Below are 13,976 nucleotides of genomic sequence, written 5' to 3'. Positions count from 1 at the left end.
TGCAATTTTCCAGTTGGAGGCATTTCACTGTGTTTTGAGCGGCAGCAGAATAGGTGTTGAAAAACGCTCCTAACATGTCAAGAATCCACAGGTGGCTCTCACCAGCTGTTTCATGCTCTCTTTGTGTGTGTGTGCGTGTGTGTGTTTGTGTGTGTGTGTGTGTGTGTGTGTGTGTGTGAGAGAGAGAGAGAGAGAGAGAGAGTAGATTAAGGAGTAAGGTAAGAGTCCATCCATTACTCACTGCATCCCAAATGATGAATAATGACCCCTGTGTGGGACCTGACAGGACACCGGCTGAGCCTGAGCTTTCCTGATCTATAGGCTATTTGTCAGCATTAACCAAGGCCATATGTTTTCCTCACAGTAAACCGTCACAGTAAACTCTCTCCACAGTCGCTGATGCTGGTTTATCATCATCATATTGTCATTATCATCATCTTCATCATCATTTTTTATAACAGGAGATTTTTGACCAGGTGAGGCTGGAATACCATTGTTGAAACTGAATAAGACGCTCATTAACACAATCAGCTGGTTGGCGATTTGGCAAGGCTGTTCAGCAACACTGGATTCTGGGTGAACCCTCATCATCATCATCATCATCAACCCCGTTTTTATTGTTGGTCCTCTCTCTCTTTCTCTCTGTCTGCCTCCCTCTCTCTCATCTCTAAACCATCACATAAGCTCTCGCTTTTCCCCACGTATCTCCTTTTTTCTCAATTCCTCCTGATTCTCATTTCCCCCTTTTTCCCATCCATTCCCCATCCATTCTGTTCTCCTCATCTCCTTATCCTGTCTGTTTCCTTAAACCTCACCCCACCCCTCCTGCCTCTTGCTTGGTCTTCAAGTGGTCTTTCTGTCAGTATGCTATTCCAAGCATGAAGCATTCACAGTACAAGGTAGCCGTACAAACCAAGAACCTGGGGGAGGGGGGGGGGGGGACTAAATTAAAAAAATAACCCTAAATTGAGACCTCATTTAATTCACACCTTAAGGGTCTTAAAATATGTGAAGGTAACCAAGAGAAGGACATGGAGAGAGGGAAGAGAGAAATAGGGGTGATAGGCAGTGAGCGGAAGACAGGGAGGGTGAAATGGGGTTAAGCAGAAAAGCAAGCCCCTGAAGGGAGGTGAGGAATCCTACGTGTGTGTGTGTGTGAGAGAGAGAGCGAGAGAGGGGAGAAAGCATAAAGAGGGGCGGGAGCCAGGGAGGGAAAGGTCTGAAAGTGTCTAAATAGTGAGTCGTGACTGGAACTGGAAGCATTCAGCAGTAAAATAACCTGTCGTTGAAAGGCTCAGCAGCAGCACAGCATGGTTGTATGGGTATAGTCAATGTAACCTATGACGGCATGCTGTACATTATGATTACTGTCACAGATCTGATCCCAGGTCTGTCAAACCTCCATGCCTGTCAACCAAATAGTAATCCCAGTATCTAGGCAATGACGCTTTTTTTAGGATTAGAAGGCTTTTGGCAAGGCTATTCTGCTGTCACTCACTCTTTTGGTGAATGATTCATAATATGTACCTGGCTGTCGGAGTTGTGTCCACCAATCCTCCCTCTGCATCTCTCCAGGCACAACAAGACACACTGCATCTGTTTTATATGTGCAGAGTTTTGATGGTGCTCTTATTGTCTCCGGGTGAAGGCATCAGAACAGAAACAAATCTAAGTTGTTCCTCAGGAAAAGTCTTTCAAAGAGTGGGAGGCCACAAAAGCGGAAGGAGCAGACTGTGTTTCCCATGTTGTCTCTCTCATCTGCCGTCTCTTCCCTGGTTTCTGCTATCTGTCTCCAGCATCAGTGGGACTGTTTAAAACCTGTTGAAAAATACATGACTGACTTGAACCAGATCACATGTGAGGGAGAGATTGTGAGAAAGACATATATCTATATCTACAGCTATAGATAAATCGTTTGTGTGAGTATATTTATATGCAAACATTCACAAAAGTTGATCTTGAAAACTAATGCAGAGAAAGGTGAGGGTGTCTATTTTCATTAGGCTGAGGAAGAAAACCAGAGATTATCCTTAGCTCTGCAGAGGAGCAAAGATGAGATTATGAATGAGGAGCTAAAGACAGACTGTGAATTTTGAAACAACTTCTCTGATGCATAAACTATCACACGGCGGCTTTTCTTCTGCAGTGTAGCGAGTAGTATTGCTGTGCGAATACAGTATGCAATTTGAAGATGAGAGCACAAAAAAGAGTGGGTGGGCATCTCTTTCACTCTCTCTTTCTCTTTCTTAAGCTCTCGCTTTGTCGCTCTCACTGTCACTGTCTCTCTGTCCTCATCTCTCTCACAGTTGTACACACACGCACATCACAGAGGCTTTAAATGCGCCTCCAGCTAACAAAAACAACTACATCTGGCTATGTATCCCGGAGTAATAGTGTCATAAAATTTTGTGAGATGAATAAATGAAATGAAACCCAGATTATGTGTTGTGAACACAAATTACAATAACTTGATGTTCTTTTACATCATAAATAAGTATAAATTGAATTGAGTGACAATATCACAAACTGGACACAGGATTTTCTCCTCTTTGTCTCCTTGTTTCATGACAAAGGGGGAAAAAAAACTATAACAGCTGTGCTTAGGGTTAAGTTTGTGTTTTCGTTTGGGATAAGGTTAGGTAAGGGAACTTCAAATCTGAGCCACCAAGGAGGCCAGATGGATGGACACCCAGGAAACTGCCATTGCCTAAAAACTTAAAATATGCCACTAAACTGTAAGATACTGGTTTAAACCAGGCACTCTGTAAGACACAGACAGCTTTGGGGCAAGAAGAGTACAGATAATGTTCATTTGATTAGAATTTCTGTGATGAAATAGTAGGGTTTGAGGAGAAATCACAAATCAAATTAAGTATATTCTTTTAATCAGAATCAGAATCAGAAATACTTCATTGATCCCTGAGGGTAAATTATGTAATCAAGAAACACAAGTGCCAACATGCCTTGCAAAAGATACACATGGATATATAGCACATTCACTAAATTTCCGTCACTTCAAACTGATCAACTGTTTGCCACACATGCAGACACTCCCTCAAATAACAGGTGCTAGTTGAGATATAAAAGCTTTTTACAAAAAGTCTATCATGCATATCCACCATGTCATTTAAATTAAATCTACCATTTAGATTCAGTTCACTTTATGCAGACTGAACTGAACTGATTTGTCATCCCTCATCTTTAGCCTGAGTTTCTTTACACCATCTGAATATATGTAAAATGCAGTTTGATGCCGACCTTGTTCGGCCAATGTAGATGACGTGAAGATGTTTTTGTTTTGATCACTTACAGCATTTGTTGGAAATCAGATATTCAGATCCTAGCTGAAAGCACTGCCATATTGCATTTCTGTGATATTTTTGGGGTTGTGGTGGTGGCATATCTGCTTTACTAGATGAAGTGGATGTGTCTTTATCCTACTGGCTTTCAAAGAGCATTGGTCAACATATTTTTTACCTTTTTATTTCATCATTGCAGTTTTGTAGTTGACCAACCTGGGTTTGAGTTTTGCTGAAATTGTGATTAATTTTGCTATTTAGTCGTATTGCTGATGAAAGAAACAGTTTCTACCATCTCAGCTTGAATAGAATACAATACTCTCTTAGATAGTCTGTGTAGTCTGTGTCCGCATTGCTGGGGTCAGTACATATCCTGTTTAATCAAAAAAAAAATTGAGATTTCATAAGCCAGGTGTATTGATGCATTTAAAATAGTTCCTGTTCCTGGGATTTTTATCCTTTTTTTTCCCTCACTGTCTCTATTTAACTGTACCTCTCCTGCTCTAACTCTTGAAAAACACATTTAAACACATTTCATCTGAAAGCCTTCATTGTGATTCGACAGCATTTTCATTCGTTTTCTGTGTTGTTTGATTAAGAAACTGCAAACTGGAATCTTGTTAACGTACAACTCAAGCTTGTTTACAAGTTATTATGCAAAATATTTCAATTTTACCCTTCAGTAACACATCGGAAACCTATGCGAAAATGCAAAGGGGCGGTTTTATGTGCATATAAGTTTATATTGGTATTGCTATCAACACGTTGATATTCACTGCGACTGCTTAATCAGTGTTTCCCCTCTAAAGATTCAAGGTTATCATGACGCTACACTGACGTCAGCCAGGCTTGTCATAGTAACAGCGTTGAGTGACAGTGTGAAGATGCTTCTCTGTACTTGAGAATCCCTTTTTGTTTTGCAGACAAAGGCAACTGCAAATGCAGCCCCCGTGGCAGCCCATATACAATGCTGCAAAGCCACTAGAGATATGAGCCATGTAAACAATCATCAGCAGGCTTGGTTAATGCGTCCTTGTGCTTTCACTGCTTCCCTGAGGTCGTACAAGCCACGTTTGACTTATTGCAATACACTTCACTCACATTCCACCATGTTTTTAAAGCCAATTCAAAAGATGTGACTCCGCTGCACTTCAAACCCAGTCAACGCTGCCCTCCCCAAGGCTAAATGTGACTAGAATAGGGATCCCGTTGCTCTTGCAGAACACATTTCTGTGTAAGTGGATAAGTACTGGTGTGTATAAAAAGGATTCAATGGCCCCAGGAGGAGTCGGTCAGTGACTGTGGCATTATCAGGTCTGTCAGTGGTGGTATCGGTTCCTCCCTTCTCGTGTCAGCCATGGCCCCTTGTTCTCAGCAGGGGAGCGACAGCCAGCAAGGCCTGCTAAAGTGCCGTGTGCAGCTCTGCCCACCAAGAAAGCAGAGCAGGCAGTGGTGATTTCCTCTAATTGCAGAGTCACGACCGTCACAACTGGTTCTCACAGGAAGAACCACCACACTTGGATCTTTGTGTTAATGAAATCTAGTGTGTTCTGAGGATGTAGAGCTACATCAGGACGTGGCTGCCGTTAAATGTTTGACTTCGAGCCCTGCCGGTTTGTTTGATTCTTTTGCTGCTGTTGCTCAGTGCAGCTAAGTTGTGCGAAAATGCTTTGATGTCCTTTCATCCCACACAAATGTCACTGGGACCTTGCGACAGATTCATTATAGATAGACAAACAGTTTGGAGCAAACACACATGGTGTTGTATACGGTGGCTGAGATGATTTACAAATATTGCGTTATCCTTTTTCTGTTTGTTGATTTACACAAGATTGAATTTTTAATATAGAATTCCTGCTTTGTTTGGTCGCATGCTGTGAATAGGAGAAGGAGGAGGAGGAGGGGTGAGGAGTGGAATGCAAAAATGAGGCAGAATTTAATACACAGCATGAGAGTAAATGTTTCATGTTGCTGTCCATTTAGCTGTCTAGGCACCCTATGTGCAATACATGATTATCTAATCACTCAAAAACAGAGCAATTATCCCTAAATATACATGTGAGGACTACTATCAGCTCAATGGGCTGAAAGACAACAGAGTTTCTGAATTATATCCATATCATTGAGAAACTTTTTTTTTTTTTTTGTTAATGTATTATACAGAAAATCTGACTTTTTTTGATGACATGTGTGAGAATTGGGTTTTTGCTACAGTTTATTTGTTTCTAAATTAATTCTAGTGAAAGACGTATGTGTTAACACCTGCACCTGCCTAGTACAAACTGTATGTGATAACTATCACACATACAAAGAGCCTTTAACTGTCTTATAGTGTGGCTCACCGGTGTAATGTAGGTGTTGAGTTTTGTTTTTGTTCTTACCTTGACTCCGCTCTGTGACTCACATTTAGCTCCAGGTCTGCACTAGTCCCTAAGTTTGCTGTAGAACAAAAAAACAGAACTTTCTTGCAATTTTTGCAAGTTTGTTGTTTGCTTATGTGGATCATTCTGTTTCTTTGGATTTGCATGCAGTGTGAATCCAGCCTGATACATAATGCCTGTTTCACATTTCACAGGAAAAAGCTTCTAAAGGTGAATGCGTTCTCACTAAATTTCTTACTACAGTACTTTGAGATTGTGTATTGATTGATACGCTATCACCTTTTGGTAGAAAAGCTGACATTGAAAACTGTGAGGAGTGAAATATCTACACATGCCTGCAGACAGTTGGAGTTTACCATAGAACAAGACAGGACAGACAGAGCTGCAGGGTTTGACTGACAGCCACGCTGGGGAGCAAGACTGTGCTATCTTGTCACAATGTTACTCTGACCCACCGGCCTCTGCTTACTCAATTACTCTGTGTGTGTGTGTGTGTGTGTGTGTGTGTGTGGTGTGTGGTGTGTGGTGTGTGTGTGAGAGAGAGAGAGAGAGACAGGAGTCGTGCCAGCCTCTGACACATAGTAATTTGGCTCTGACAGTTTGCTCTGCTCCTCATCAAGCTGTAATTTCACATCACGTCCACACCAATTGTTTATACAGTTTCAAATGCAGATTCATATGCTGGTTATTATGCTGCTGTGCCAAAAGCAGATACGTTTGAGAGCTGCTACCCTGCTGTGTGTGTGTGTGTGTGTGTGTGTGTGTGTGTGTGTGTGTGTGTGTGTGTGTGTGTGTCTATTTATCTGTCTGCATATTATATCTGTGTGCACAGTTCAGTCAATAGCATCTAAACACACCTTTTATTATTCTTTTAGCAGACATATTGAACATTTATCCAAAACAAAACAAGTTTCAGCAAAAGAAAAAGACTAAAGCCGCACTTTGCTTTCTGTTTCTCTCTCTCTCTCTCTCTCTCTCTCTCTGGTCAGAGGACGACGTGGTGTCCATGGCGGATTCCACCATCACCGTGGACGACATCGAGGGAGAGCTGTTCAAGATTGAGCGGATCCGGGATGTGCTGGTCAGGAGGGAGTCAGAGCTCAGATACATGTGAGTGGCTCTGCAGGGCTCTGTTTTCCCGTGGTGTCACTGCTCCCGTCTGTTGTGCATCACTCGCAGGAGGCACTTTAGTTGAAGTGGGGAGACAAAACGGGGTGAGAGATAGCAACAGAGAGTCCTTTTTTACAGAAACGTGAATCATGTATCATTTGGGAGGGGATTATGTAATTTTTGAAACTTGGTAGGATGGCACTGTGTCACTACATTGACTGATTTTATAGCAAAGTCATTATTACAAGTCAAAAAAGAAAAAAAGGCTGATCACATTAAAGGCCAAAGGGTCAAAAGTGTAAAGCAACAGTTCATCCAAACTACAAGAAAAAATAATTTCTCAAAGCTTGCCAGACTACACAGAAACCCTCTGAAAAATGTCTTTAAAATTTTGACAGCCCATATCTGCTACACCACCATTTTGGCATCTTTTTACTGATTGACCCAAGAGGTGCCTGCATGTACATGGTGGTGAGGTGTTTTCTTGTTGGAGGAAGACTTTTTTGTTTTGTTTTGTTTTGTTTTTTAGTTACACATTAAACACTGACTAAGTGAACAACAAATGAATCAATTAATGAATCAACCAATCAACCAACCAATAAAGGCCTTTGAAAGTCAGACCCTGATTTTCCCTTAAATTTTCCCATGAATAGCTTTGGAAAAACCATTATAAAACCCTTTTTTTCCCCATATTATATAACAACAGCACCCAAATAATGTGAATCTGTTGGTTACAGCTCTTCACTGCAGCTACATCGCACTAAAAACTGAGTGCAACATTCAAACCCAAGATGCTGTTGTTTTATGGCTGCACCATTACATCACATAGAAATGGACATGAATAGATGTCTTGTGCATCATGTTGTACACATTTCCCTCTAATTCAGCACGTCATGATTACTATCTTTGGATCTCCACTTGAATTTAAGATAAAGTTTTGTGGGTGTGAGCAAAGCAACATTCATTTGTAATGATGAACCCACTGATGGGGCCGACGGGGCTGAAGAGGCCTCTTCAAGCCAGAACAGCCCCTAGCACAGAGACCTGTTTTCTGTTGCTGTTGTGTATATCACAACAATGGGAAAGTGCATCCACTGAGGCGCCACCAAAATTAGTTTAAATAATTTGCACCGTTTTTGGATGGAGTAGCATATAATGACATACTGGTAGCACTGTCCACTCACAGCAGCAGTGTCCTCCACGCTGTCTCCTCATTTCTCTGTCGCCATCCCCAGCTGCCCTCCATTATAATTTCAATGGCCTTACCTTTGCCTTCACCAGGCAGGCTAATGTATGGATATTTATTCATCTATTCCTCCGAGAGATAGACAGTAACACTGCTCAGACAGCAAGAAGAATGTGAGGAGGGGCGTGTGTGGCGTGGCAAGTCAAAGACCAGGCACTTGAAACATAAAAATAAATAAATAAATAAAACAGAAAGAGAGAGCAAGAGAGAAAATGGAAGAGCAGAAGAGATGGAGAGTCACGATTTGATGCACCGCTTTCTCCGGCTAAGTTCTGTTTCCTCTGGAGGCCGCAAACATCAAGTCAAGTTAAACCCCAAAGCGCCTTCTCTCATGGTAAGTCAGGTAAAGTGTATCATTTGTATTCCAGGCCTCATGGTCACATGTCTGTAGAGGACATCTTACTTGACAGGTAGACGAGGCATGGTGGCAAGGCTTGTGCTTAGCTGACAGTGATGAATGTGTGAACGTGTGTGAGTGTGTGTGTGTGTGTGTGTGTGTGCGCGAATTCAGTGGCTTTGGTGTTGGATCATGTGAGGATCACTCTCCTTTTAGAAAGCTCTCTCTCTCTCTCTCTCTCTCTCTCTCTCTCTGTCTCTGTGTGCGTGTGTGTGTGTGTGTGTGTGTGTTAACAATAAACCACTGAAGTGAAGATCCATTGACAGAGATGGAGGGTGAAAACAGAGAAAACTATCTGTCTTAGGAACGCTGCTGGGGCGCCTGTTCAGCACAGATTGTGTAATCTCTCGTGTGAAATAAAAGATCAGTATCACCTCCCTCTTTTTGAATCTCCAACTCTGTCATTTTTTTTGACAAACTACAGCAATGATTTCACTCTTTACTGCCCTTTGCAGTCGATCTTTTGAAGGCAGTGTTTAATCTTTTGCACGGGAGATGGATACCAGTTATGACTTATGTGAAGTGATATGTGTTTGTTTCCTTTGTCGTCCGTGTCTGTGCAGGATGGATGACATTCAGCTGTGTAAGGAGATCACTCGTCTGAAGAAGGAGCTGCACAAACTCGTGTCCCTGCCAGGTAGGAGCCGCCGCCTTTCTCTCTGGAGAGCGATGCTTGCCTTCGATTCAGCAGAGCATTTGTCCAATTTTAACAAGGGGGGCAGCGAGTGAGTGAATGCCTCCCTCAAAGATCCAAAGCAATTTGCAAGTCGCTCTTCTTCTTCGTCTTTATCTTCTTCTTCTTCTTCTGCCTTGCTCGATTTGCCGTCTCTGAAGGGACATACCCAGTCAAACTTAGCAATGTAGGATATCCCAAAATTAATAATTCATAGTATTTTTGACAGAATGCATCTGTTAGTGTCCACACAGGACTCAGCAGCTGTTAGCAGCTCATTTCAGTGTGATATTAAATTCTTGGTTAAGAACATTTTGTAAAATTAATTATAGACCCAAAAATGACAGCGTTCAGGATATTACGTGTTCACCCCCATCGCCACTTTATTCCCTGCAACCGATCACAGCTGTGAACATGATGACTCGAATATGGTTTATTTGAATCTTTTCAGTGTTACCTTGCACATTTATGACCCTTACAGGAAGAACTGTATTGATTCTGGAGACCCCGTGACCTTTCTTTTAGCGCCACAGGCAAGCCGAACGTAGGTTGTTTCAAGGGTAGGCTACTTTATTGTTTACAACAGAAGCACATGTCTAGTTTATATTTATGTGTTAATTGTCTTTGACCTGAAACTGATTTTCTATATGTGAATTTTAAGTCCCCCTCCAGCCATTGATTAAACCCCTAAGAAAGCATCTCTGTTAATCAGTGTTACATATTTAGACGCCTTTTCTATCAAATGTATCCCTTCATCCCTTAAAACAGCTTAGATATAACTCTACTCCTTGCACTTATTAAGTATACATGGATATATGAATATGCAAATAGCGCCCACCCACCTGCCTGCCTGCACACTCACTCCTAACTTGTACTGTAATTGAAATTCTAACCATGTGAAAAGTTTTGGGTTTTTTGTTTTTTTTTTCAGCAAATTTCTTAGTTGCACTAACATTGTTCATGTGAACCAAACATTTTGAGTTTATCTGGTTGCTTTTTTTTAAAATAAATCACTGGTGTGGGACAGCTCTGTATACACTGACAGCAGCCGGCGACCTGAAGGGCTGGTGGTTCTAATGATATATTAAGTACCACTTCATCATCTGACATGATCGGCTGTTGGATCTAACTGGCCTGGAGTTGGACTCTCAGATTTTACTGGCATACACAGACACCTCCACGGTGATGGACTTGAAGGGAAGGGGTGAAAAAAAAAATAAAAAGGCAAGAGGTCTCACCAGAGCGTAAAAAGCTATGATGCATCATATGCGATGAAATAGTCTTCGTCCACAATTAAGATTAATATTGTCATTAGGTGATCCAGATTAAAAGTAAAATGGGTAACACTTTACAATAAGAGTACAACAATTAACGTTAGTTAATGCCGTAAAAAACATTAAGTAACAGGTAATAAACATTAAGTAACAGTTAACTAACCATTAACTAATGTGTCTAAGAATCATGTACTAATGCTGTTCATGCTAAGGTATTAATTTATATGTTATTTAAGGGTTATTGTAGATATTATTAACATTAGTAAATGCCATAATAATCATTAACTAACAATTAATTAACCATTACGGCATTAACTAACGTTAACTAACGTTAATTTTTGTACTCTTATTGTAAAGTGTACCGTAAAATGCTGAGAAAATACACAGGGTATACACCCATTGTAAGGGCACCTGTCCCATAGCAGCCCATCACATTTTCTCCACTGCAGGCTCATCCATTAAGAAACTTCCTACATCCTCACGCACGTAGGGACAGTCTTTACAGCTCTGCATCACATTTTATCCACTGGAGGGGCACTTTGCCATTAGTGGAGCACCTATTTTATTATGATTTATTATTACTATTATTATTTATTGCATGAGGGGGCACCCTAGAGGGCATACAATCTTTTTTCCCATGTGAAGGCCAGACAATAGAGCACCTCCTCTCATCTTTGGCACTGTAGAGGGCACTTTAGCAATGCTTTTTCAAACATGGGGGAACATGATGATGTATCAAAGTAAGTAAACTGGGGCTGTAGATGCCAAGATGTTTTCCTCTCTGTTCCAGACAATGACAAGTCCAACGAGGACCGACAGAAGGAGGAGGAACTTCTGCAGCAGATCCATAAGCTAGTTGAGACCAGAGACTTCCTGGTGGATGATGTGGAGTTTGAACGGCTCAGGTCTGCTTGCACCTCATTAAAATTTTCCCCCTTACTAGATTTATTTTCTATCGTTTGTTTTTGCTATTTTGTACCATTTTCTTACTCACTGCTTCTCTTCTCTGCTGTTAGTCTTTGTTTTGTCTCTGTGTCCTGATCAATATAAACCCACATACACCACAACCACGCACAGACACCTTACCAAGCACTGAAACTGTGAGAAGCTTAATTGATGGATTGTGGCAGTGCTACAGGCCTTAATTGATGCTTTGGTGTTGCCTTTTTTAATATCAAATTGCTTTTAATGATGTAATGTAACTAGCCAGGAAATTAGGGAGAAATTAGGCTCTAATTAGGGAGCATTCATCAAAAATGAACAGAGAGAAATCTGTACAGTTACTCCAGGCTGCCCATCGGCCCTGACAAGCGATTCAGCTGTTCTCCAGCATTGTTTTAGACATGTTTCCTTCCTGTAGGCTTTCAAATAAAAGCTGTAGAGAACTGGGAAGCTCTAAATGGCTGCAATCAACTCTTTTGTCGGATATAACAATTGTTTGTGAATCAAAATCACACAGGCAGGGAAAAAAGGATGCACTTAAATCCGATTGGCTGGTAACAGCCGATAACTGTGAAAAGTTCAACTGCAGCCAACTTTTCTCAGCCGACAAGCTTATTGAGCATCCACTCATCTGCTGGGTTTCTCTGCTCGCTCAGCTCTACAGGACATGAATGGACTTCTGGTGACTTATTGATCGCAGTGCTTGCAGTGTGAGCACATTGCTGGAGTGTTTTCTGACCACTCAGAGAACAGCAGGTCCCCCAGGACCTCAAAAGTTAAAGATGGACGTGTTGACAAGTTGAGTGAACTTGACACTCAGTAATGTAACCAGACAGCAGATGGCCAGATGTGACGTTCAAACCATACTTTAACTTTTATCCTCTGTTTATTCTCTTTTCACTCTGCATCAAACATTGTTAGTTGGTGTGAATGAGATTTTGTGTTGGCAGCTGACACCATGCTGCGTTTCTCAGAATAAATGAGGAAACCCTGAAGGGATTCAGGGAAAGTGAAAGCCAGGAAATAGGAGAGAAACACTGTGGTAATTGATTGTTTTTGAAATGCATGTGAAAAAAATGGGAGAGGAGAGGAAACGATGGTGCTCGAGGCCACACTGTCTGTGTTGGTAAATAGAGAAATCTTTGCTCAGTCTTCTCTCTGTTTTAATCTTTACTGCCCTTCACAATAGATTGCTTTGTGCTAATCTACAGGGAGAAGGAAGAAGATAAAGAAATGGCAGATTTCCTCAAGTCCAAGTTCCCAAGAACCGTGAAGAAGAAAGGTACTCGAGCATTAAGCTCTGTCAGAGGCTGAGAAAGTGTTAAGTGAGTTTCAGAGACTGAATCAGATGAAGAAATCAGCAGCTCTGAAAAGGGCTCATTCTTTTGAACAATTTGCTATCTCTCCCCTATTCAAGGTTTTGTTCTCCTTAGGTCTTTGAAAAAGAGATGAGGTGCGATATATACGCTGACTGGTTTCCCATAAAATAAATTAATAGGGGTTCTGAGGCTATATCTTATAGCCCTCTGAAAAAGTACCTGTGTGTGCACTGCTCCATAATGTTTGTCATCTTCGTTCCTTGGACATCGATATTCTGAAGACCTGAGCTTTCTTTCTGTGCCCTGAAAAAAAATTAACCCTAAATTCATCTAAAAGGAGAAAGATTGACACAAAATCAATTGATGTGTTAAATAATGTCAACATAATATGTACTTTATGCAGTGGAACATTTTATACTTTGAATGCTCAATAATTTATATATTTTCATCTGCAATATCTAGCTCTCAAATTCAGTTAATACTGTTAAGTTTAAAAAAAAAAAAAAAACAAAAAAAAATTACTGGGGCACACCTGGTGGAGCGTCTGCCACTGGGTCCTGACCACAGTGTCCTGGGTTTGGGTATTTATTGTGCATTCTTGTTTCCCACCAGGAAATGTCCAAGTCAAAAAAATTGGGATTCTAGATGCAGAACACATCTGCTCTCTCCAACATGGCAGAACTAAGCAAAGAGACATAAATTTCATACAACCAAACCTGAAAATTAACCACGAGGACAAATTTAAGAGACATGGATATTCCTTGGTAACTTTAGTGATATGGCATTCAGGTTCCTGTGGTGTTTACCAGCTATATCAGGGGGTATCCCAGTTTTTCTGACTATAAGCACTTAAACATGAACTTACATGGTGGGTGTCAATGTAGGAACCTCAGCTTTACTCACAGTGCATTCCCTCCGATGTGTCCCAGGTGTACCAACCAGACGGGTCACGCCCCACGCCCAGCAGAGCTCCACCCCCTTCAGCAAGACCGGGCTCACCCTTCTGAAGGAGTGCTGTGGCTTCACTTGCTCCATCATGTAGGCCTGAGCCACAACGGAGGGCCCCACCACGGCCTCACAGAGCGGCCAGGAACCAAAACGGCCGCCTCGCAAAGTCACAATTTACAGTTTCAGCTTTTCAGTCCGAGAAAGACTTGGAAGCATGGACGCAGCAGTATAGATGCCGGTTGACAGATATTCTGTAGGGATAGGACGGGATGTTGCAGTGACACTGGGGACTTTGTGGTGTGTCTTTCATCCCAATTCATGAGTGTGTCCTGTCTGGGATCTGTTTGTCTCTTTCCCTCCCCCATTTGTTTGCATTTGTCTTCTATC

At 41.5% G+C, this 13,976-nt stretch overlaps 1 protein-coding gene across 1 annotated transcript in view; it reads left to right on the top strand.

Moving 5' to 3' along the window:
- pik3r6a (phosphoinositide-3-kinase, regulatory subunit 6a) overlaps nt 1-13,683 on the top strand; it is a 14,293-nt gene extending 610 nt beyond the window's left edge. The window contains exons 2-6 of the mRNA XM_030061448.1: nt 6,670-6,790; nt 8,997-9,070; nt 11,171-11,285; nt 12,534-12,604; nt 13,571-13,683. Of these exons, the coding sequence (XP_029917308.1) occupies nt 6,670-6,790; nt 8,997-9,070; nt 11,171-11,285; nt 12,534-12,604; nt 13,571-13,683 (494 nt within the window). The remainder of the gene's footprint in view (nt 1-6,669; nt 6,791-8,996; nt 9,071-11,170; nt 11,286-12,533; nt 12,605-13,570) is intronic.
- Nucleotides 13,684-13,976: the final 293 nt, after the last annotated feature.

Source organism: Myripristis murdjan, chromosome 1, assembly GCF_902150065.1.
Source record: "Myripristis murdjan chromosome 1, fMyrMur1.1, whole genome shotgun sequence".
Taxonomy (NCBI): domain Eukaryota; kingdom Metazoa; phylum Chordata; class Actinopteri; order Holocentriformes; family Holocentridae; genus Myripristis; species Myripristis murdjan.
Note: the sequence above shows the minus strand (reverse complement) of the source record. Positions and strands in the feature narration are given on the sequence as shown.